This window comes from Mixophyes fleayi, chromosome 6 (assembly GCF_038048845.1).
Source record: "Mixophyes fleayi isolate aMixFle1 chromosome 6, aMixFle1.hap1, whole genome shotgun sequence".
NCBI classification, from domain to species: Eukaryota; Metazoa; Chordata; class Amphibia; order Anura; family Limnodynastidae; genus Mixophyes; species Mixophyes fleayi.
The window spans coordinates 206,334,437-206,360,238 of NC_134407.1; the positions used below are offsets into that span (position 1 = coordinate 206,334,437).

The window sequence follows — 25,802 nt, forward strand, 5'->3', positions numbered from 1 at the left end:
CTGGCTACTGAAAGGGGAAAAAATATATAAAATATATATTAACACTGTCTTTAATATATGCATAAATTCAGTTTGAAGAGACAGACGTCTGAGCTCTTGCCCCAGTTCACTGTAATAGTACGTGGTAGTCAGACACCACTGTTTGTTTAGGAAAAGGGAAACATATGTTGAATCTCTCCTATGAAGCTGTTTCCTTTTGTATTTGTGTGATGTAGATATTAAGAGATGACTGTATAATACATTTTTGCTAAAGGACTTTACCCTAGTTTCTATGATGGTGTGGGTACAGTTCCATTATTCGCTTTCTCTTTCCCAACATATTAATAATTGAGGTATAGAAATAAAAACACAAAACCAAAGAACAATACAATACTATACTTGTTTGTATACATTAACAATGAAATGTAAAGGAACCCAGCTGTAGATATTTACATTTGTCATCTTTTTGCTGGTATAATTACATTTTCCATGGTATTAGACAGTTCAGACAGTGGAAAAATTGCCTCTGGTAGTCTTGTGAAATGATGGCACACTGATAATGAGGAAGATGTAGAGCACCACTGAGCACTCATTGGTGGAGTCTGACAGACGCGTGGGTTCCAAAATGTTACAGGGGATCCTGCGATATAAAATAGCACACGCTATAATATCTGTTCCCTATCCTGCATTACTAAATATCTTCATGCACAAGGAATTACCGTAAATCTTATTAGCATGCGCTAAGGAGTGAGATATATCCCTCAGTGTGAGGGGATTTAATAAACATACTTGTGACAACGCTGATCCTGATCCGCTGGGACAGAAGCAGTAAGTGGACTTGTTCTGCAGAGAGAGGAAATGTTATTCTCCATGTAATCTGCCATTAGCTAATGAGACCCACCTGCATATGACTGCAGGGACTGTTTCCTGGCAGTAATGACCAGCTGTGTCTGACTAAGGAATAACAAATACACGTTATTAAGGTCTGTCTGTGACTGGTTATGTAACCTGCAGCTGCAGACCCATCGGCTGCCGCCATTTTGTCCTCTCCTGTGATCTGCCATCTTGTCCTGTGATGATATAAGAAGATAATTGCTGTTTTATTTTTCTACAGCCACCCGTTCGCTTCAGACTTATTAGCACTTTGTAAAGAGGAGATCAAGAGGTCAAAGGACATCCAGAAGCTAAAGTCTAGCACTGCTGTGTGAGTTTATTGGTCAGGTGTCTACAAAATACAGTATCCCATGAAGTCATTTTCTGCTGATGCAAAGTAACTGAATTCATGGACACTAGTTATGACCATAGACGCTGTTACTTGGACACCCAGTTTAGTAGTTTTAGGCCTAAATGACCACAAAACACATAACAAAGACACATTATCTGCCAATACCAAACTAGATCTAATCAGAAACATTCAGATATTAACTTTGACGGGTGGTATATGTGGTGGGACAACTGGTATCTGACTGTGAGTGTGGTCAACTACTTACGTTCCTGCATCAGAGTTGGCTGCTCAACCAGAGGGCCGGAAGCCCCATAGCCACATACATGTGTGACCAAAAGAAATAAAATAAAGGAGTTTTTGTTCATGGTAAATAATGTATCTCCTCATATCTTCCAGACATACTCAGTGTAATAATACGTTTTGTAGTGTTTGTCTCTTTAAGGTTATCTTGCCTTCATAACACGAACGGTTTATCTAGTCTTACTGCTCCACAGCCTCTGGTACAGCCCAGCGGATTACCCCACAATACACAGATTAGCCGCACAATCTCCTAATAATAGGCTGAATTATGTTACTCTGCCAGCTCCTTTCAGGTGCATTTCCCAAGTGACACCTGCTTGAAAATGCCTATACTTGTCTGAGACACAGTCTCTATTCTTCCTGTACAGGCAGCCGCTCTCCTGACGTTAACCCTCCCTGTACCCGGGAGCCCCTGCTCTCCCGACGGTAACCCTCCCTGTACCCGGGAGCCCCTGCTCTCCTGACGGTAACCCTCCCTGTACTGGGAGCACCTGCTCTCCCGACGGTAGCCCTCCCTGTACCGGGAGCTCCTGCTCTCCCGACGGTAGCCCTCCCTGTACCGGGAGCTCCTGCTCTCCCGACGGTAACCCTCCCTGTACCGGGAGCCCCTGCTCTCCCGACGGTAACCCTCCCTGTACTGGGAGCACCTGCTCTCCCGACGGTAGCCCTCCCTGTACCGGGCGCCCCTGCTCTCCCGACGGTAACCCTCCCTGTACCGGGAGCCCCTGCTCTCCCGACGGTAACCCTCCCTGTACCGGGAGCCCCTGCTCTCCCGACGGTAGCCCTCCCTGTACCGGGAGCCCCTGCTCTCCCGACGGTAGCCCTCCCTGTACCGGGAGCCCCTGCTCTCCCGACGGTAGCCCTCCCTGTACCGGGAGCTCCTGCTCTCCCGACGGTAGCCCTCCCTGTACCGGGAGCTCCTGCTCTCCCGACGGTAGCCCTCCCTGTATCGGGAGCTCCTGCTCTCCTGACGGTAACCCTCCCTGTACCGGGAGCTCCTGCTCTCCCGACGGTAGCCCTCCCTGTATCGGGAGCTCCTGCTCTCCCGACGGTAGCCCTCCCTGTATCAGGAGCTCCTGCTCTCCCGACGGTAACCCTCCCTGTACCGGGAGCTCCTGCTCTCCCGACGGTAACCCTCCCTGTACCGGGAGCTCCTGCTCTCCTGACGGTAACCCTCCCTGTACCGGGAGCTCCTGCTCTCCCGACGGTAACCCTCCCTGTACTGGGGGCTGCTCTCCTGACGGTAACCCTCCCTGTACTGGGGGCTGCTCTCCTGATGTTAAAGTGCTTTAATACTAGGCCTGCTAGCATTTATTACAGTGACTTAATCTGAACATGGGATTGTGCGGAAACACTGTATGGTACATAACCAGCATGAAACTATTTCCAGCAGTAATGTTAAATATGGCTCAACATCTCATTTCATTGTGTTCTAAAAATCTGCAGTTTATATTCTATTTAGTGTTGTTGTGATGCTCTTCCTGTTTGGTATATACTGCTACATGTGGGGAACGTCTAGTTATAGACTAAATTCCAACATGGATCCCATTATATTTCCATTTGCACAGCATACTATAGCATTGTAACATAAATCATTTAATCAATACACCCTTATATATCTTTACACCTGCATGATTTTTTTTCCCCCTGTAATGATCCCTCTCTAAACCATAGGGGTCCCTGGTTTGGAACATACTCAACCCAGCCAGCGCCCACTCGGATGCTTCTGTAGTGCTATATACATAGCGGACAGACTGGTTTAAGGCTCTCAGGGCAGCTGATTGGATGGTTGCTGCATCCTGTCAATCAGCTGTCATGACATCCACCCAATACACAGTCTTCAATTAAAACCTAAGTGCCTGGAGATGCACCAGATAGAGGTGCCAGATGCCAGGAGATGTGGGAGAGAAATTATTAATAATAAAAATGAGTTTCCACATAGTTCCCCTTTAGTTACTTTGTCATTTATTCCTGGGTATGTTCTCACATTCATAGTTACTGTCTGTTGTGTTCTAGGTTCTGTGGCCTGATCCAGTTCCCTGGTGAGATCCGGAAAAAGGTTTTATTTCAGCAGCTGCTCCTGATTTGTCACCCATTCCCAGTAGTAAGTGTAAACTGACACCAGCCCAAGTGTAAGGGACTCGTGACAGTCCAGTATGTTATATCCGCTATTCCCAAATGCTTAGTACTGTCGTACACGACACTGTGCTGTAGCTCGGATCCCATGTACCCAGCATGGTGCTACATGCTATGTGTACAGTGCGCACTGAGTGTCCTTGTTTTGTTTTTAAGTATTTTTCTTAAACTACCTAAATGTTTTATATTTGTTTTTGTTTTCCGTGGCAGGATATTTTTTTGTAGCATGTTACAACAAATATGTTATTTTATAAGCATTACATAAGGAAAAGTAGGGAAAAATGCAGTTTTCCAATATTGTTTCCGGTTTTTAGATCAGAATTTAAATTTCCGGCACAATTGAATCAGCTCTTTTTCCTGAACACGGCAATACCAGATCTGTACCTCAGTGTCTGATGATTAGGACTCATTGTTGTTTTATAATCGTTAGTGTGTGAATGAGGGTTGTCCGTGCTGAGGACACCCATCCAATATGCTATGTTCATGCAGGATTATTGGGCTGCGAACAGCGTTCATTTTATTATCCTCACATTTCATTCTTTTTTTATATATTTTTTACATTTTATTTAACTTCTATAAACTTGCACTGGGTGGGTGACAGAGGTGTAGGAGGGACGTGTAGAACACAGAGTCTAGAACTATGTATCACTCTGTTCTGAACAGTGTTTCTCAACAACCCCAGATGGAATTATAGGGTTCTTAAGGGCTGGAATTGAGGAACACTGCTCAGTCCCGAGCTTAGAACTAGGTAGGAAACGAACCTGGAGCTGTGCTCTTTTCACTTTTAAGAATAGAACCTTATCTGCGCTACAACCCGCTGCAGCCAATCACACCAGACGTTTACTTTTATTTTTTAAATTATATTAGAAAACACAATGGTCTTAGGGGTGATCTGTGCAGCACGATGTCCACGCATCACATCATCTGTAATTAAATCTCCTCCATACAGTACTAATGTACTGGTCGCTCCAGAGCGCGCAGAGTCTGACGATGATCTGCATTAATCAGAATTGGGATGAGCGGGTGTTACTAAAGCCAACACTTAATATATTACCAGAGCTGTGAACACAAATAGATCATACTGAAGATTATCATCAAATAATCAACTTCTTTAAAAACTTATATTTTCCATTACTGACAAGTAGACCCAGCCTTGCTGCCGGGTGTGAGCCAGCCTTTGTGAATAATAGTCTTTAATGCTGATTACTGGGCTGAGCCAGTCACATCGAGGTCACACGTGGTTCAGTGCTTTTGGCTGCCATAAGAAAGACAACAATTGCAGCTGTAATGAGACCAGTAAAACCTGGAACAGAGACACAGATGTTTTTCTGGGATTTCGGAAAACCATGTTGAAATTGGATGGACTTTTTGTAGCACTGATCACACTGACAGGTTCAAGGCGTCTGCTGATGACAAAAAAGTCTGTGCTAAATTCTTTATGGTGCACTAATTCTAACCGTTATTAAGCTTGGCAGAGCTACTAACGGATGTGTGCAAGTGTAAAAATGTCTGGTTTTCATATGTGGAAATATTCATTCAAAAATAGATGTTTCCTTGGTCTATGTTATGGGGAGCTTCCTGATTAGTACAATGATGTTCTCCTGCATGAAAGGAGGGCCTTCATCTGAAGCTGTATTGATATTTCCAGACCTAATGTGGCTTAAAATGTACCTGTCTCATACACACAGGGCCCTCTGTGTCATCTGTACCAATATTCAGCTAGAAGCCAGTGATTACCCTGAGGCATGAGGCTCTTTGTGTCTTTACTGTGCATAGGGACTGCTTCTTTGTGAAAGCACCACTTAATCCTTTGAGTTTAAAAGTTAAATTTGAACTAAAGATATTTGAGATAAACAATTGATCAAAACAGGTTATATTCCCTATGTACACGAGACACTCAGAAACCTTCCTGCTGAAGAGCTTATATTGGCCGTTGCTAAAAGACCAGTAAGGTAGATAACATATTATATCTCCTGTTATCATAAAGTGTTTATACATATATGTGTAACTGATGGCCTGCACTTCTCTCCCGGCAGGTTAGAAAGTCAGCTGCCAGCGAGGTCTATGAAATGTTTATTACGTACGATGATATTGTAGATGCAGACATTCTGGATGAAGTAATGACTGTACTGAGCGACACCAGCTGGTGAGTACTGGGCACATATGCGGGCATACAGCTACCACTAACTCTGCAGGTCTCCTTCAGAGGGGTCTTGAAAGGACGCCGTCCACATTGATGTTGAAACTGGAGCTGTGGACATTTCCTGCTGCAATAGAGTAACAAGGAAACATCCATTCTAACCAGGCCTCTGCCCAGCGTGGGTTATAATGTCTGTGTAACACTACCAGATCATGCCTTCTATTCTGATCACAATGCTTTTTCTACACATAGACCTATGACCAATCTTCCTGGCTCTCCCCCCTTGACCCCTTTAATGTCCCGTGCTAATAAGTTTAGCTTTGTTTTACCATGCCTATGACTAGAGAAAGGGAATAACAGCCAAAACGTTTCAGGTTCAGCTGACGTGAACTTACACCGTTAGTATAAACACAGTGCGGTTTCATTTAATCCTGCAGATTTTCCTTGGATAAGAACAGTGCCCGGAGGAATTTAGCGCTTCTGGAAAGCGTGATTGAAGGATTTTTGGAGGTTATTAAAAACGTGTTGGAATTCCAAAGCCCCCTTTGAAGCCTGCAGTTCAGAGAATGAAAATAACACACAGTGGGCAGCCAGTGTCAGCCTGACAATATCTCCACTTAATAACATTACATATACTATCAAACTGACCCCCACGGGATCTGGGAGCTACTGTACAATTTAGGAATCCTTTCAGCGTCAAGCACATCTGTATAAAGAATCTGTCCACACTTGTGATTATATCTACCGATTACACATTCATACAAAATGTGCACATAGCATTTAATATCTCTATTTTAAATCATCTCACAGTGAAAGATGAGGGGGAAAACCCATCTAAAATGTAATTTCTGATCAGGGCATTGCAGTAAATGGCCGTGAATCCTAGGCACAAAGTTTCCTCTGCCATATACTTTCCCAGTACGATGGAGAGCGTCCCACATCCTGCAGCGTTATAAGACTGCAACATAAATCTCCCTGCAGTGTACTTTTAACCAGTACATGAATGGTGGCTATTAATGCAGAGTTATCCTACTTTAGTATAATCAAGACAGTATTGTGATGGGATTTTTTGTTTGTCTGTACAGAGGGGGCGGCCACACTTCCGATATACGGCACCCACACTACATACTGTACAGTAACTACTCTAGCACAGTGCTATCCGAGATGTGTAGACACAAAGCAACCGTTGCTCCTGTCTCTCCCCTCCCTGGAGCTCAGTGTTTGCTGTAGTCCGATGCATCATCATCAGTTATTTATATAGCTCCACTAATTCAGCAGCGCGGCACACAGAACTCACTTACACCAGTCCCTGTCCCATTGGAGCTTACAATCTAAATACCCTAACATACATACACACACACACACACACACACACACACATATACACACACACAGACAGGGAGAGACTTAGGGCAATGTGATAGCAGCCAATTAACCTACTAGTATGTGGGGAGGAAACCGGAGCACCAGGAGGAAACCCACGCAAACACGGGGAGAACATACAAACTCCAGCCAGATAAGGCCATGGTCGGGAACCACATTCACAATACCATAATGGGTTATCCTTTCTACAATGTCAGGATTATGTATCTAGTCATCTACCAGCGTTTACATGAACCTCTTCTGTCATCGCAGGGATGCTGACCTAGCGAGCGTGCGAGAGAAACGCAACTACCTGTGTGACTTGATGGAAGTTCCGAAACCCACACTGGTGCCCAAGGTAAGCTGGCATGTCAGCGGGATGGGTGCCGTCAGGAATAATGTCTGCTGAACGGTCTGTCATTTCTAATGTATTTCATTGGTAAATTGGGTATGTTGTTGGCTAGTTCATAGTTCTAGACTAGATGTTCTACACAGAAAGCAACATTCTAAAGTGGAACATAAAACTAAACATAATGCAAACTTAGCAAGTATATCCACATTACAAAATAGATGTATTACTTACATTAATTAAAAAATATTTTATCCCCCTTAATGACTAAAATAGCGTTATAGAGGAGTGTTATTTTAGCATTATAATACAACCAATGTGATCAGACAGAAGTAACCTCTGCAGGATCATTGGTCCCTGTGTGTTACTGGTCCATGGTGAGAGACTAGGGGGCCGTACACCAGGAGATCAGGTTATATAGTATGGCTGCTATATCATAGTGACAGTAAAGGATTTGTCCAGTCACATATTCATGCTAAATCCCCCATCTATCACAACTGTGATCCTGTGCCCGAGACCTTGCGGTTCTGAGCTGTATCCACAACCTGCCGCAGCGGATTTTCTTCCGGCGTGGACAAAAGGGCGAGAGGTAGAAAGAGCGCCGTGTCTGCTGATAACGCTGGTGATTATTGCACGAGGCCTCCGCTCTGCCCTATCAGCGCCTGTGGTAGAGATGAACACAAACCTGTTTAAAAAAAAACAAAAACCCGAAACCTGTGTTGTTAACGTAGAGACACAATCACTCAGGTGCTATGGGGAGAAGAACGTTCTGCAACAGGTGAGGAACAGTGAATTTGCGGTTACACTTAGCGGTGGTTGAGTCAGCTTTATACGGTGCAGGACCTATGTGACGGAGAGCAGCCCATAATATGAAGGAGAGTAAGGGGTTAACCCATATAGGCAGCAACATAGACCAGGTTGGCTAATCTGATACAGATGTTGGGTCAGTAAATGTGTGTTCTTATCTACAAGGAATGGGAGGAATTTATTAGTGAAATCCCCCACAGTCTCAGACACCCGATACTTCTGAAGAGGGGAACATGCAGAACTGTGCTGTAAGCACACGGCAACGCTATAACGTGACGCTCTCCCTCCAGGTCACATGTATGCTTCAGTCCCATACAATGCAGTAATGTTCTATAGCCTATCACATAACATCTAGCAGCAGAATTACATGAGGGAAACACATTCTCATGGCTGTGCACCATCTGTGCCATGTCCTGAACATAAATCTCAGTGTGCCACAATATTCTTATCTGTCGGTGTGCCTCCCTTTTCCTACCTGTAGGTGTCGCCTTTGCTACAGCTATCCAAGAAAGTATTTAGTCGCTGACTAGAGAATCTCCACTGCATAAGAAAACAATAAATAAATCCAAAACAATATTATTCTTAAATGTATTGGACAATTATAGACTTTGTGAGACATTAGTAGTTGGAGCCTCCCCCACCTCGGGTATGTTTACATAATAGAAATAAGTAGATCTGTCAGTAACATGCAGCCCCCCACCCAGTCTCTGGTGGATATTGCATCCAGATGGATGGGGGTGTAACGCAGTCCCTGTGCAGTGAGACACACTCTCCATATAAGCACTGTGTTTCTATAGAACACCCAAAAAGCACTAATGCACAAAGTAGCACGTAGTTGATGCACGCAGTGTCCATCATCACGTGACAGGCTTGTGCCAATATCCCAGCTTGTTTTCCTTTAACTATTGAGGAACTGTTTGTGGAACTACATGTTGCAGCATGCCCTGGCAGCCATCACTCAGCAGCAATATAATAGGGCCTTGCAGAAAGCTTCAGTCACTCGCTCACAGCCTGCTGAGTGATGGTCTGAATGTCCACTGTTACTTGGTAATTACATGAAAACACCCCTGGATATACATAGATTTTACCTGGAATTATAATTCATGCAGAGAAATATATATATATATATATTTTTTAAATGCATAAAAAAAAAAGGAAGATAAATCCTCCTGACACATTAATGGGAGATGGGTTTAGGGACAGTAAGAGGTTCAGGTAATAAGGGGACCTTCAGTTAAGGTTAAGTGAAAGATTTTTCTGTCTGTCTAATTCTGGAAGCTGTCAGACTGAGAACCAATGTTCCTGTTGTCATTGGCTGCTACCGTCCAATCCATTACTCATCTGTTGTGTGTACTGCACAGGGGATCTTCATTGTAAAATATAACCTCCTCTTCCCCACAGGTGGCCCAGTAATGACACCAGAACAAGCCTTGGTGACCCGCATGCAGCTTCAGGAAAGGTGGATGCAGTCCTGGCTCTGGTCAGCAGGTGGCACTTTATGCATTGCGTTGTACTCTCTGCCTCACACTTCTGAAATAAAATCCTGTTTATTGTACATACACCTGCAGTGAATTACTACATGACAGGGGTCAGAGCTAGAGTTTGTATTTGATACCATCTCCGCATAGTACGGCTGGATGTGCTGACTTGACAAGAGGTTTGTTTATTCGTGCAGTGCTGACATTACAGATCCGTTCCAAGATTCCCCGTAACACAGGATAGAACTGTACTGGGAGGAAGTGTACAGACATTGTGCACGTGGCACAGCATGCTGGGAGTTGTAGTTCTGCTTGTAGATAATGTGATTACCTTCTATTACCTTCAGTGCTCCACTCCCCTTGTAGGGTCATAATCTTATTCATTACCAACACACTGCTGTGTCCTATAGTAAACCTAGTACAAGGGTGTAATTATATACATAGTCCCACATCTGCACCACGTGTAATACCTTACGGAGCTCAGTGGCTGTGTTTTATACATTACTTCTAATATACAGTTATGTTACAGATACATGAATGTGTCAGCAGAATCAGGATAATATATCTTTATATTATTAACACATAATAATCCAATGTGTAAATAAATCACATTTATTGTGGGTTTACTTCCAAACTACAAAATAGCATATTCCATGTGAATAGATTTTCTATCACAATAAGACAACATACAGTGTGTTAAACCTCATCCTGCTGATCCATAAGTTCCTGTGTATGCACCCTTATAAAGGGGGCAGGGCTGGGCCTCTACCTGACCCCCTCCGGGCTGGTAGCGCTCTCCGATCTGTAACCAAGAGAAATAACACATTATTACTATTCATGGGCAGCACAGTGGTTAGCACTTCTGCCTTACAGCACTGGGGTCATGAGTTCAATTCTGGACCATTGCCTTATCTGTGAGGAGTTTGTATGTTCTCCCCGTGTTTGCGTGGGTTTCCTCCAGGTGCTCCGGTTTCCTCCCACACTCCAAAAACATACTAGTAGGTCAATTGGCTGCTATCAAAATTGACCCTAGTCTCTCTCTCTCTCGGTCAGTGTATGTGTGTTAGGGAATTTAGACTATAAGCTCCAATGGAGCAGGGACTAATGTGAATGAGTTCTCTGTACAGCGCTGCGGAATTAGTGGCGCTATATAAATTGATGATGATTATTACTATTCATGGGCATGTGTGTGAGGAGCCTCTTTTTATACTCAATGTGGTAGTAAGATTCCACAGCAGACCTCAGGCTGACAGTAAGGTGTAATTCCCACTGCGGGCACTAGAGTACAATACACACCCACCAGTGTCACTCTGTCACTGAGCGCTCAACACTCTACACATGGCGACCGCAGCACAATGCAGGAAGCGGCTCCATATAGTGATCTGCACATTTGTTCAGCAATCTATAGAATAAAACCTGACCAGTCCTTTCATGAGATGCTTAAAAGCCACTTAACCCATTCATAGCTGACACTAATGGTCTCTAAACCCATTCATAGGAGAAATGAGCTGTCTCTTAAAGCAACATACTACCAATAATTCTTAAAAATATTTGCTACCGACCATAATATTGCTCTAATTTGATATATTATCATATGGAACATTATTATTAAGTATCGTGCCATTGGGGCTACTGATCACTTAGTGAGTAAGCAAAGTATAACGACGATAATTAAACAACCAAAGCTTGGTAGCTGAAAACCCAGATCCCCCTCTAGACAGCAACTCTTACATACAATCTGGTATCTGGCGCCCATAGAATAAAACTCTGTGTACTTAAATGATAAGTCCCACAAATGTTCCCAAATGTGATGTGATTGGTTTATTCCTGATAGGCTCCTGCTTCCCGTTCCCTCAATAATCATACGCAGGATGTCTCTGCCCTCAGACTGGTGTCCCAGATTCCTCCTCTCCCAATTCCACACCCCCAGCCCCATAGAGGTGCCAGAGATTTCTACCGTAGTAACTGAAAAAAGTGCAGCTGCCACTTTTATACCCCTCGGGGGGGGTCATGTCTATCCAGAAGGGTTTTCTTTCTCCATGGGGCGACAATTGCACCTCTTCAAGTGTAAACCCGCGAAGTTGTGATAGTTGTGCTTGAGCCGCTGCCTCATTTTCTTTCTTCTACTATAAAAGATTTTATATTATAGGTTCATTTTATTGTACTTGCCCCCTTTATGATGACATTTCCAAGGGATTTTTTTACAAACACACCTCCGTAATGTCACTGCAGTGTCCCAAATTGCTGCACTAAGCGATCAGGAGACTCTTGTATATCAGACCCCACTAATATGGGGTAACTCAGAGTATAGTATTCCAAGTATCTTCTCTCAACAAGGGCCAATATTTCTGTGCAGATCATCATAGACTTCCTGGCACAGCAACTTACACATGGAATTCTTCTATGTACTACCGGTGTCAGCCTCACATTCATTTTCCCTTTGTCTGTAACTTGTAATATTGTATCTTTTTTTTCTTTTTATCCCTTCTGTGAAAATTTAGCAACAATCTCGTTAGCTCTCATCTCACACTGCAATCATCTGATATTATCCTCCTGGCCCTAATTAATTGGCTGATTGGCAAACCTCTTCTGATCCCCGGGAGGTGACAGAGAACCTAACTTGTTGTTATCATCTGAATGTTACAATTCACAACAGATACCAAATACGTCTAAAAGATCAATCACCTCCGCACGTCTACTTAGCGTGAATTTAATGGCGACAAATTTACTTCTGAATATACAGATGATGACTTTAATCTGAGATGTTTTTTATGAGAATATATCTGCATATGCGGTATGAAATGTTATATGGATATGTTGGTCTATGTTTACATTTGTTACAATTTATTGACTATTATCTGGGTACTCGTCCAAATATAACAATAATAGCAAGAAAACTACACATTAGGGAGTGGACATTGATTATTCAAAATATAATAATGATCAATGAATGTTAACATGACAGTCCCCTGATCAATGTTCCATAATAATATGATATATTATTAAATGATAACAATATTATTGTGAGTAGTATATAGCTTTAAGCGACAATTTGCTTCTGCTATGAATAGGTTAAGGTAGTAACAGTGATCAGGTGACCTCTGGCGTTACTCCAGGATTGGCTGGATCCTATATAAATATGTCCGCTATGTTGCTTTATCCGAGGAAGGAACGTACCGAAATGTCAAGTTTTATGCTGTAAACTCCGCTGAATAAATTTGCATATTGCTATATGGAGCCATTTCCTGCATTCACTGAGAATCGGAGCGCACCCCACAGTGGGGGTTGGAGAAGGGGGAGGACTGGTCACCTTATTATTGTAGGATAATTGTGCAGTAATGACTGTACCTGCTGCAGTTCCTTAGTTGAAGTGATAGTAATCCTCTCCCTCCTTCAGGTTAAGAGATCGCAGATTGTCTTCAAATCCTCCTCCTGTCAGGTCCTGAAGAGAAAAGAGGGAGATGTGAGGTTCAGGTTTTCTGTCTGCGCGGTGAGTGCAGCTAACTTGATAAGTAACAATCACCCTTCTGCAGTGCAACACATATAGGTCTCTGTCAGGTCCCCCGCCATACCGTGTATCTTAGTGTGCTGTTATATAATCTCATATCTAAATAATATATATTCAAGAAACACACCTCAGTGACTGTTACTGACTGGGCGTGGCCTCTGTCGCGGGTTGGGTACGCTTTAAAGATGATGAAAATCCCAACACTAAAGAGGCCTACAAATAAAATCCGAATTGACCAAAAAAATGATTTGACTATAAACAGACTTCCCTCAAAACCAACGCTGCAGATCTCCAATCGCACCAGCTGACCGCAACTTATTCCGAATGGACAGCTCTCCGGCACTACACTTTCACGTCATCGCGACCTCTATGAATGTTCTTTTAAAGAGGCAATGTCGGGTTAAGTGTTAACACTTAACCTGCGGGTCCTGACATTAGGGTTTTCAACTAGGCATAAGCCATCCTTAAGTGGATTTGTTACACACACAAATTTCATCAATTCACTAGGAACCAGTGACATCACTGAGGCAACGCAATGTTCCTGTAGAACCGATTGGTTTAGCTGCATAATGACTGTCTCCACTGTAAGTATGTGACAAGTCCCCTTTGTATCTTCCTTTTAATCGTAAGGCCTTACCCCTCCTGCCAGAATTGTGGGAATTTTGACTCCAAAAAGAGGGTGTTAAGCATATATAGGATAATACGCTCCCTACTGTAACGCTGATGTGACTTGTAATATCTGTCATCATTTACTGTAAGGGATGTATTATTCATTATTACATTAATACAGACTAACAGGTGTGTATGTATGTATATGTATGTATATATATATATATATATATATATATATATATATCACACACACATCACTTGTATATTAAACATTTAATAAAACCAGTGCAACATGTCAAAATGAACACAATTAAAAAAAAAACTGAGCAGTCCAATAAAACGTAGATTCTATTTGGATTTCTGAATGCAGGGATTGAGGCAGATAATCCTCAGCAGTCTCTGTACACACAGGGGGTGATCCTACCAGCACACAGCACGTGTTTCTGATCAGAGTAAAACCAATAACGTGTTTAGAAACTGCTACTTCAATCTGACCACATGACAGGAGCGTGTGCAGGGCACACACAGGCCTCTGCTGCTATCTGGCATTCCTATGTAATTACACATCTCCACTCTTTCAGGCCCCACTTAAAAGAGAAGGGCTGTGTTTTCAGATGGTGTAAGATGTGGGTAGCAGGAACAACATGAAGTGTTCTAAAAATACTTTTCTCGCATCCAGACCATTGTGTCAGGCCGCCCGGCAATCAAACATGGCTGGCTGCGGCATTCAGGGCAAAACCACCTTTTAATCCTGTTTTCAGCAAAACGTTTCCAAACCCCCCCAAGAAGGAAAACTCTTTGTTCAGGAAAAAAATAGATTTTTCCGTCTGTGAAGTGTTTTTATGGCATCAAGGCAGCTGGTTGCCAACCACATCTAACTGCATTATTAAAAACTGCATTATTGCTTTTAGTGTGTTTGTATAATTACCAGTTGCCCTGTTATTATAATCTCCCAGTGGGTTATTATTCTACAGTCAGGAGAGATGGAAACTCTGCAGCAGTCGTGCAATGGGGTCCATTGACAATTACCTGTTTCCTTTCAAACTTTAGCTGCCAGTCATTGGAATATGAATGTTACAGACACCGCGGGGGGGAAGGGAGGGTTATCGGGGAAATATGAATGTTACAGACGTCTCAGGGGGGAAGGGTTACTGGGGAAATATGAATGTTACAGACTCCGGCAGGGGGAAGGGAGGGTTACTGGGGAAATATGAATGTTACAGACTCCGGCAGGGGGAAGAGAGGGTTACTGGGGAAATATGAATGTTACAGACTCCGGCAGGGGGAAGGGAGGGTTACTGGGGAAATATGAATGTTACAGACACCGCGGTGGGGAAGGGTTACTGGGGAAATATGAAAGTTACAGACAGCGGCAGGGGGAAGGAAGGGTTACTGGGGAAATATGAATGTTACAGACACCGCGGGGGGGAAGGGTTACTGGGGAAATATGAAAGTTACAGATTCCGGCAGGGGAAAGGGAGGGTTACTGGGGAAATATGAATGTACTAGCATCTCAGTAAACATTTCCCAGAATGCCTTACTCACCAATTTGACACAGATAACGAACGGTGGCTTAGCATCTTTGAAATGGAGCACAGGAATCTTTGGCTTTGGTCGTTTCTAAAATCAATATTAATGAATTAGTGATGTTGCACACACTTGTCCAGTTATGTTTCTCAATGTTCTCTGACAGCCGTCTTCCTCAACCACTGCTGGACAGCAGAGCGAGCGGGTACACTCATGTGCTAGTACCATCAATGGTCGGATCAGAGGTTTGCATTTAATTTCCAAACTGCATAGAAAAATGATAGCTAGAATCTGATTGGTTGCTGTGCTGTGTCCCTCTACTGTATTTTACTGAAAATGTCAGTTTTGGATTTTAGGTTTGCAAGCATATCGCCACTAGGCCTTGACAAAAACTCCCTCCATGGCCCACTGATATGATGTAATCCATATGCTTCCTCCACGCTGATCTAATCATATCACACTGCTTTATAAATCATATTTATTGGGGTCTCAGATTCCTCTGCTAATCATCCAGAAACCAAAGAAGAAATTCAGAGTGAATAACAGATCTCCAGCAACCTAGGAATGTTTATCTGCAGTATCATGTGGTGAAAATGCCATAATTACAGCCAGCGTGAGCCCGTGGGATGAATACTAAAGTATTATTATTAAAGTATTTCAGTGTTATATGGAGCCTCATCCCTTCCATTATGCCAGGTCATGTATATAAGGGAGCAATAAATATATTCTACACAAACGTCTCAGATAATAAAACCTACAATAATGGAACAATGCCCCTGTGATAACTAACTAATCACTGTCAGATATATTAGACGTCTTTATCCTGCAGAATCTGCTCTACACCACTGAATCCCTCATTCACACTAATCTACTATACATTTTAATTATTTAGTTAAAATATATTTAATCCCCTTTAAATTCCTATGTGCTCACAACATTAGCTCCCAAGTGGAGGTGTCGCTTGTTTACACATTGTGGCATTATCGCTGGCCATGTTTACTGCTGCAACCAGCGTCCTACAATCGAAGTAGAGGGGGTCTCCAAATGATCCAGCTGTCCAGCCAAAACTGTTCAAGGACCACATTCAGCCTTAAGGCTGCCTACTGGAAGAGAGGAATAGAACACTCCAGCCATTAGCTCACTTTAAGGATGCAGAGAAAGAGGAGACTGAAGTCTGAATAGGCCGATAGCCCAGTCAGGGTTCAGATAAGACCGCTCTATATCATACATGGAATGAGTCCAGCACAACTGATAATAGAGGGAGGGGGGTCTGTAACTTGTCCACACATCGCGGCCTCAACAGCTCCACTAATACTTGAGATCGTACAAGTGTCTCTGACTAAAATAGGCACCGTGCCATTTTTATTCACCCTGCTTTATTGCCCCCATGCCCGTTCTCAGGTCTGTACAATGAGGGAGGCACTGCTGGTGTTATGGGTTGGGGGTACCTACCTCTCTATTCCATAGAGAACACGCAGGGAGCTGGGGGGTGAAGGCTGCAAGCTATAAAATGGTCTGTAAACAAAACCATGGGTGAGACTGACATGTATCACAGCCTGGTATCCAAGCCCTAACAACAGGGTGAGAACAGAAAGCCGGAGATTCCTGCTCTACAGTGCAGCCCCCCTTCAGTGATTCATCAACACACTTATGGTGCTGCAATTACTCACAGACACATACCACTAATATTATGTGGTGATCATGATGTGGAGCTGTGGAATCTATAAACTGATCACAGTACAGAACCAATGTGTCCCGTTGATCTGTTCCTACTTCATTGCACCATTAAGCAGTATGCCCACAGTTGCTGAAATGTAGTCTGATTGGTGGGCTTGTCTGGGGACCGCCGAGGCTTGTAAGATCCATATAACTACTGTTGTGTCATGTCATTGTTCACCAATACCTTAAACTGTAGAACAGCAACCTATAGTTCTCTGGCAATAGTGGACAGCCTGGGACTTGTGGTTCCACTACAGAAAGTGATGCACAGGTTGCCTACCTCTGCTGTAAGCAATGAAGGCTTACATAGAGGCTCTGATTACAATGCTGGAGTCTTCCCTCACCTCAGATTCCTCGTACGTGTAGAAACCCTTTGAAATTTTATGGTCGTCGACATCACAAAACGCGACAACCTAAAGATAAAACAGAGAACAGGTTTCTCAGCTCATTATGACAATAGATTAGCTTGTACTTTTCCCAAAAAAAACATCTGTTACACTTTCACCATGTTCAATGTAATTTAATAGATTAAAAAAAAAAAAAAAAAAAAAAAAAAAAAATGACTGCTGTGTCTTCTTGTAGCCAACAGGTGTCACTGTTGCAGCCATCTTTGAAAAAATTTAAGTCGGTGACTAAAACTCTTGTCAATAGCAAACGTCAAACCTGCAAACAGAAATTAGAACCACCAAACAAAGAACAATAAATATTTTCAATTATTTACAGAGTTTTCAGTTAAAGATAGAATTTGAAGTACTGAACTGCATTTTCCTGTACATCATATTTCGAACACAGAAAGTACAATCTCCGGTATAGTCTATTTCTTACATTTCGGAAACCCTACAGTGACCCCTAGAGAAACAGTGTTCAGATTCACTCACCTATTAACTTGTCACCACTCAATAAAACGAGGCTGGTCGCCACACATCATTTTAAAAGGTTGAAATATTTGATTGAGGTCACTTCGCACTACGATGCTAAAATCTTTTTGGCAGGCCACAAAGACGCAGACAGCGCTATTAAATCTATTATAACTGATGACAAGTTCATGGTGACATTAATGCTGGTGAATATCACCTATCCTCTCAGCCCAGACTGTAATCCATTCCATTAGATTACAGAAGACTGTGTGACCTTTTGGAACATTGCCGTAGTGAGACGTCATGAGGCGATGGCAGATTGTCTCGGGCCGGCCACCCTCGTTTCTGTGATCCCACAAGGGCTTCTGTATTGCGCACATTTCAGGGTGGTAAAAAGAAAAACTGTTGGTCAATGACACAGTCAGATTTATAGGGAAATATGGAAGTGCTACACTATAGTCTGTAAGCTGGGATTGTCATATAAAGAAATGTGAATGCCAGTACCTCGCAAACATTATAAATTGGGGGATTTTGAGAAAATATATATATAAATATATATATATATATATATATATATATATATATATAATATAAATATAGTATGACAGACTTTTCTTCACCTCTCCCATCCGTGTGTGTGTGTATATATATATATATATATATATATATATATATATATATATAAATATATATATATATCTCAATATCAATGTACTGCTCTGCGTTGTATGATTGGAGCTATATAAACAATAGTAGATAAATAAAGCATTTACATATAAAGTACACAGTAGTCCACAGCAACATCTGATATGGTTATATTGTCAGTCGGTATAACATAACCATTCATTACTTTCACATGTATGAATAGATTTATACATAGAATTTTACATTTAATGGGGGCGTAATCTCACATTGAGGCACAAAATCCACCAAGTCTTCATTTTCTACCCAGTTCACAAAATATTTATCAGAAGTGTCCCTGGGTGATGAAATTATAGAAGATACTCTATGGCACTATAGTATATGTCCCCATACATTACTAAATTAATACATACTAGCACTTTATGTATACACAAATTGGAAATTATCATCAGGAATCACACTCTGAGCCCCAAGTCTTAAATCACCCCTAAAGACAGCCCCAGTCATACACTCAGTAGTCACAGAGAGGAAGAGACCTTTAGTCCCGATCACTGATGTATATTGTGCAGAGAACAACAACCTCAGCACTCTCCCCCCAAGTCACAGCACTCCAGTCTGTGCACAAGGTGGGTGGTCTATCAGACAAATGATTATTTTTCTACCACACGTATGTGTTCTACATAAAACAAGCAGTCGGAAATGAGATGTTCAGCCTACATCTAAGTGTTTACACGTCAAGGAAGCCTCGTGGCAGCAATTGTTTGTTTCTTTACCGTTTAATATATTTGTTTTTCTTCTCCGTCAATTGGACTTTGTCTGGCAGGCCAGCAGTGTACACTGGGGTACGTCATCTAGGGACACGTAGTTAAGTCTTTGTGCTCAGTGCGGTGTACTGCATGCTCAGCAGAGGTGACCTGTCTCCGCTCAGCTCCTGGAACTCTTTATTCTTCATTGTTACTTATTAGTTCAACATTCCAATAGGGTGGAACGCTGATTGCCTGTTCTAATAACAGGGGGAATGAGTGGGTATAAACAAGCCACACATTAGTAAACAAATAGATCTCAATTCCTGGTATAAAAATTTCATGATAATGTTCTTTTCTGCTTTATTACTTTGGAACAACTCTAAATGCAGGCCCACTGTGTCTATACAAGAGTCTCGCACAGCAGTCACTTCTCTATTGCTTATTAGAGATTAGAGTTACCTGTTTTACAGCACAGAGGAGGAAAGGTAAAGAGTTAATAAATTATTCCCAGCAGCCACTGCAGCAGAGCTCGACCACTCTCGCTCATAGTATATAAAAAATGAATAAATAGATATATGCAGACAGATAAGGTTATTAATTATGCTAATAAAGGTTTATTAAATGGGCCACAGCGTACATCGATTGCAATATGACATTATGGATGTATCTGCCCTGTCTCTCTTCCGTGCTGGCATTCGGCTGAGCATAGGAAAATATTCCCTGTGGAGCACCGATGACACACGGACCATATGTTTTACAGAACATTTACAGAACAAAATCAACATGAAAAATTATTATTAGGGTATTTTTCCAGTTTCCAGGCCAGTTGTATCCTGTATGTTAATAATACAGCATATGCTCACTGGGCTGTAAATCAGATGTAGATTGGTCTATTTGTCAGGCTGTAGGTTTGGCTTTGACCTGAGACTGGCAGTAAGTGAACTGTGAGTGAGTTCCAGAGGTGAGGATCAGAATGTAGAATACACATAAGATACAAGTAGAGGTAATGAGAGATCAGAGGGGTGATAGGAACAGCACAGAGTCCTGTTTCAGGGTCTCTCCCTGACAGAGCATCTTTCCACATGATATAGTTTCCTTCTGCTTTCTCTCGGGACTCATTTCTTGCTCCTGTAACTGCGCAGCGCGGAGCAGGTGTGTAAAACGCATTGTGTGGACACTGTTACTATGGGAACGAGCCGGTCACAGTCTGGAAGACGACTTCGGAGAGCGATGCTGATGTAATGTAAGCTGTTTCTCACCTGACGTGCATTGTCCAGACTCCAGCAGTCCTGTTTCTATCATCAGACTCATTTCCTGGGGATATTCTTATTTTCAGATTTAATGTCATGGCTGAGGACAGGAGCCAGAGCCTGCAAAACTCCGAGCAGACTGATCCGGGGGTAACACTCAGCCTGCACGCTACAAAATCACTATATGCCTTCAGACTTTCAATGCTGCAATATCTGTGCAAGTGGTAACTCACAAGCGTGTTGCACCTCCACATCTAGGCTCTATAAATGTACAATATTTTAGTCACTAACAAAACATCTTTATGAACAGCTATACATGATTGCCATATATTGTTCAGTGCATGCAAATCCTTTATATTTAAAACAAACTAGGGCAGCGAAGAGGCTGGTGGGACAAAGATTTTTACAGAAAAATATAATAGCAGAGATTTTTCAGATTAGTTACATGAGGTCATAGTTAAAGGGGTACTGCACTCAAACCAGAAAATGTTCCCTAGTTACCACCCTCCCACCATTAAAAAAAAAGACTTTCTATAATTAATGCTCATTATCTCACCCTACAACCTGCCCCCTCAGCCCTATCCCTCCCTCTGCCCACCTCTAGCTCATCTCTTCAACCTGTCTCTCCCCACTGGCACATTTCCGTCCTCCTTTAAACACGTGCTTGTGTCACCTATCCAAAACAAAAATATCTCGACCAAGCCTCTCTGTCCAACTACTGTCATATTTTCCTCCTTCCCTTTGCCTCCAAACTACTGGGGTGACTTGTGTACAACCTCCAATCTCACTTTCTATCCTCTCACTACATTCTTGACCCTCTGCAATTTATCACACTCTTTTTCAGTCATGGCAAATATTGCCAGAATAAACCCATTTCGTACCCAAGATGCTACCAAAATTAGTATCCACTCCAATCTCCCTCCTAGACTACCGCAACCTCCTCCGATCTGACATTCCCCTAACCCATCTATCCCTGCTTCAATCCATCTTAAATGCCGCAAGACGGATCTTCCTCTGACAGGTGCAAATCCTACAGGGGATGATCGACTTCCCAAAGCAGCAGAGGCAGATAACCCAATAGGCGATCTGGGCCCTAAGAGACCTGTCAGCCGCTTGGTTTACCTGCCAATGAGACCGGACCCTCAGTTCTCAGCGAGCAGGATTCCTACTTCTAGGAGGGGGAAATAGATGTGCTCCACGCTGGAATGCAAGGGTGGTCCGGCCTTCCAGAGTGGAGCAAATCTCTAGCACAGGACAGGGGGGCAGCACTTCTGTGGGGACTTCCGCAAAGGGAAGGTCAGACAGATAAGAACCAACTTGTGGGAGCCAGAACTTACAGGTGCTTAACCAGCGACTTGGAGATTGTCTCACTTCATGATCGGAAGCTGAAGACCTAAAGTGTTTGTTGTAGGCCGGATTTTTTCATTAAGAACACAAGTGCAATTGGTATTTGTAAGATATTTGGGGAGAATAGGATTTCACTATGAGAGTTTCCTATTTTCAAGTCCTAGCATCTCTTTTATATGTGATACCCAGATGCGTCCATAAGTGATTCAATCCTGCATGGAGAGGTCCTTTTCCCCTGTGACACACGTTGGAGGTGTCGGTGTGCTTCACTGAGCACAGGAATATATGCTATTTTTAACATACACCATATTTTCTTTATTTTCTGCCTTCTTATGCATCATCCTTTTTGGAGTGGAAAAAAATAGATAGATTGAAGATCAAGAAGGTTACGGTGTTTGATGAACTCACATGTTGATTCATTTTTCTTCTTTTGACTGGATTGATGGTTTAGTAGCTTAATACTTTCCACCACTGGTGTATGATACAGGTTTCACTTTTTCTTATATTAGCACTTGGGGAGAGCGAGAATATCTTTCCATGTAATGGAAAGGAAGAGATTGCAGTATGGATTAAATCAATATTTTAAAATCAATCTACATACAAGAAAAGCATTATTTTAACCCAACTGCCTGCGAGCCATGTAGGCATACACAATGTCTTCAATTCTGACAAAGTGGAGGTGGTCTGCTAACCCCCCTTCCTAAAAGAAAAGTCTAGATAGCTCTACATCTACCACACCACCCATCCCTACATAGTATTCTCGTATTCTCCAGAATTCCATTCAAATTACTCACCCTTACCCATAAGGCCGTCAACAACACCACTTCATACATCTCCAATCCCATCTCACAATACTTCTCACCTGCCACTACCCCCTTCTGGAATTCCTTCTGACAAAGACGTTTCCCTTGGGAACATGATGAAATTCTATCTTGCAATCTCTTCTGACAATGTTTAGAACCCACTGATCTTGAATAGTATGTGGTCCACCTTTCTGCATACTCTGTGATCCTGCCCCCCACAGGCAATAGTCAATGCAACGTCTTTTGACCTGATCTCCCCTCTTGGAGTCTGAACACCAGAAAGGTTTGCTTGGATACAGTATTATCACCTTGTATCCCAGGATTACAACTTCTTACATGTTTGAGGTGTTGGCGAGTTAAGGAGGAAGGGAAACCCGTCACCTATTGATCCTGCGGCTGTCCGTTTAGATTCATGTGTGTCATGGTGTATAATTTATCACCAAAGAGCAAAGATCCTTCAAAGGGGAGTATCGCTAGACTATTTTAAGATTGGACGCAGCCAGAGAGCTCTTCTAACTACCGCCATTGAACGTTAAGGCCCAACTGAAAAGGTAATGGTATCCAACGATGCCTCGCAAAGGAATTCTGTTCCTCTCTGCATTACTTCAAAGCTTTTCACAAAATATAGTCTAATAATATTTTCCAGGACATCTGTCTGAAGAGTCTTACCCCATAGTCTGAAAGCTCTACCCACTGAAGCCAGAGCTACCCCTGATCTTAAGGTAGTTCGAGAACAAAGATTAAGTTCTTTAACACAACTTTCCATCTTCCTATCCATTGGATCTTAGAGAGAACCACCATCTTCTAGTGAAATAGTGGTCATGGTTGATAAACTGACTATTTTTGTGTCCAATTTTGGAACGGAACTCCACAGAATGGAACCCTTTCTGTGCCCCCTCATCACTGAAGAGATAATTTTTTCTGGTTAGCCTGAGACCTTTCCACGTGATCCCATTCTTTATGGATTAAATACCTCCTGGTACCCCAGAAAGACGCGATTTCTCTTACGATGATCCTTCAAGAGGGACTTCTGAAATCCTGACTGGGAAAACCTGTCCTCTATATCCATACTCGTTTGTGACCATGCTCTCTTCACCGTCTCCATCATCCAAACTAGCAGCCCAAAGGATTAATTTCTTTGGGCTGGGAATTACATGCCGCACAAAAGACCCCTTCACAATCAGTAGTAATGGTGTGTCACAGGCTCCACAAATGCGATGCTGCTGGGCTTTGAGAAGCATCTTATGTTGGGCCAAATTTGGTGTTTTTGGTCTTCTTGTGGTTCTAAATGGCTTTGTAGCTTTCTATCGTATTTGTAATTAAAGAACTTTAACAATAACTTTCTACTATAGATGCTCACACTTGGTTCCTCAAGAACCGAACACAACCAAACTTAGGGGATCCGAGCTTAGCCGCCTCTGTACTTTCGCTCGCCCTCAGAATCGAAAACGAGGCAAATAGTCATTGTTACGTCGTCTGATCTCGGGATTTTTGGATTCCTTTTTAAGATCCAACATAACGGTGGGTAGAAGGGAGGGAGGGCCCAAGGACAATTCCATCTTGCAGCATTTTTCTTCTTCCACTGCTGTGTGCCAATGTGTCCTAGATGTGCTAGGAACTGCTATGTGTTTCTGTCGCTTACCATCCAGCCAGGTCGCTGCAGTATTTGTCCAAAAGTGTATGAAAATAATATTGTGACCTGTGAGGTGGCCTAAATAGACTGCAAATAACTTAAAATCAGTGTTATTGAGGTTAATAATAATGTAAGGAACAAAAAAAGGGGCAAAAATATGTGATATTAGCATATTATCATTTTTTCTAAAAAATCCAAAACCAAAACACACAAGGGCGGTTTTACCAAAACACGTAGCTAATCCAGATCCAAAACCAAAACCAGTTCACAGGGGCCAGTGAGCATCTCTACTTTCTATAGTTCAAAGATGGGTTGTCTCTAAATCATCCATCCTATGAGCCAATTACTTGATGTAAGAAGGCAGAACCAGAATCTCTGCCTTGAATGTTGGTGTGATACCTGCAGTTTGTCCTTTGTGGTTAGCACCTTAATATGTTATGTAAGTGTCCGATCCCTTTCTAGCACCTGATCCATCTGACCGGCCCTGTATGAGCTTGAGTGTAGCATGAGCTCCAGCATTGCAGGTGCTGATACTGCAGAAACATCCTGTGTGTCTGGCACCATCTTAGTTGAAGACACACGGTGCAGAAGTGGACATACGGGAGACAGCTTATAGAACTGATAGATTTTCCCTTTAGGGGCTGTATTCAGGGGTGTGTTTTTGTTCCTCCTGCGCATAACCAGTGAATTAGGTCTCTTAGGCAACAAATGTATACAGGGTTCGCCAAGTGTACTAGAAATAAGCACCTGTTCGCCATCTTCTCCAGCTGGGGTCATGAGTTTGATACCAGACCAGTGCTCAATCTGTGTGGAGTTTGTATATTTTCCCTGTGTTTGTATAAGTTTCCTCATAGTGATCTTGTTTCCTCCCACACACCAAAGACATACTGGTAGGATAACTGATGGCTGATTAACAATTGACAGTAGTGTATGTGTAGTATGGAATTTTAGACTCTAGATTCCATGGACAATCTTCATTCATACCTTCCTATCCTTGAACAGAGGAGACAGCTGGTAGCTATGAGAGCATTTGGTCTTCATCTCTGACCATCACACTGTGAAATGCAGTTTTTTGCGTTAATGTTTAGTATTAAGGGGCCTGTTGAGTTTCAGACTTTGTAAAATGTTAACAAGAACCCAGTTTCACAACTGTATTATACACAGTGATGTTTTGTTATTCCTTAGCAACACAAAAGCCACACAAGTCTGTTGTACCATTTACAGACAGCCTCCAGCTGGAAGTCGCTCCCCTGCTTGGTAGGACTTGGCTGTACAATAAACAGAAAGCACTCACCAAAGAACACTCGTTTAGCCAATAAAAGGATAATTCTACAGTTGTGCCACAGCTGTATAAAGTGAGTTAGAATATCTGTAGGGAAGAA

At 42.6% G+C, this 25,802-nt stretch overlaps 2 protein-coding genes across 11 annotated transcripts in view; one reads left to right on the forward strand and one right to left on the reverse strand.

Moving 5' to 3' along the window:
- The window catches only part of TBCD (tubulin folding cofactor D), a 187,095-nt gene extending 177,242 nt beyond the window's left edge, over positions 1-9,853 (forward strand). The window contains exons 36-40 of the mRNA XM_075178183.1: positions 1,094-1,183; positions 3,521-3,608; positions 5,677-5,786; positions 7,416-7,500; positions 9,700-9,853. Of these exons, the coding sequence (XP_075034284.1) occupies positions 1,094-1,183; positions 3,521-3,608; positions 5,677-5,786; positions 7,416-7,500; positions 9,700-9,711 (385 nt within the window). The 3' untranslated portion in view covers positions 9,712-9,853. The remainder of the gene's footprint in view (positions 1-1,093; positions 1,184-3,520; positions 3,609-5,676; positions 5,787-7,415; positions 7,501-9,699) is intronic.
- Positions 9,854-10,372: 519 nt separating this feature from the next.
- Positions 10,373-25,802, reverse strand: part of QTGAL (queuosine-tRNA galactosyltransferase) — a 349,188-nt gene continuing 333,758 nt past the window's right edge. For all 10 annotated transcript variants that reach the window (XM_075178189.1, XM_075178186.1, XM_075178188.1 and 7 more), the window contains 4 exons: positions 17,487-17,555; positions 15,442-15,516; positions 13,125-13,218; positions 10,373-10,578 (listed from right to left, as the gene is read on the reverse strand). In XM_075178189.1, the coding sequence (XP_075034290.1) occupies positions 13,138-13,218; positions 15,442-15,516; positions 17,487-17,555 (225 nt within the window). In that variant the 3' untranslated portion in view covers positions 10,373-10,578; positions 13,125-13,137. The remainder of the gene's footprint in view (positions 10,579-13,124; positions 13,219-15,441; positions 15,517-17,486; positions 17,556-25,802) is intronic.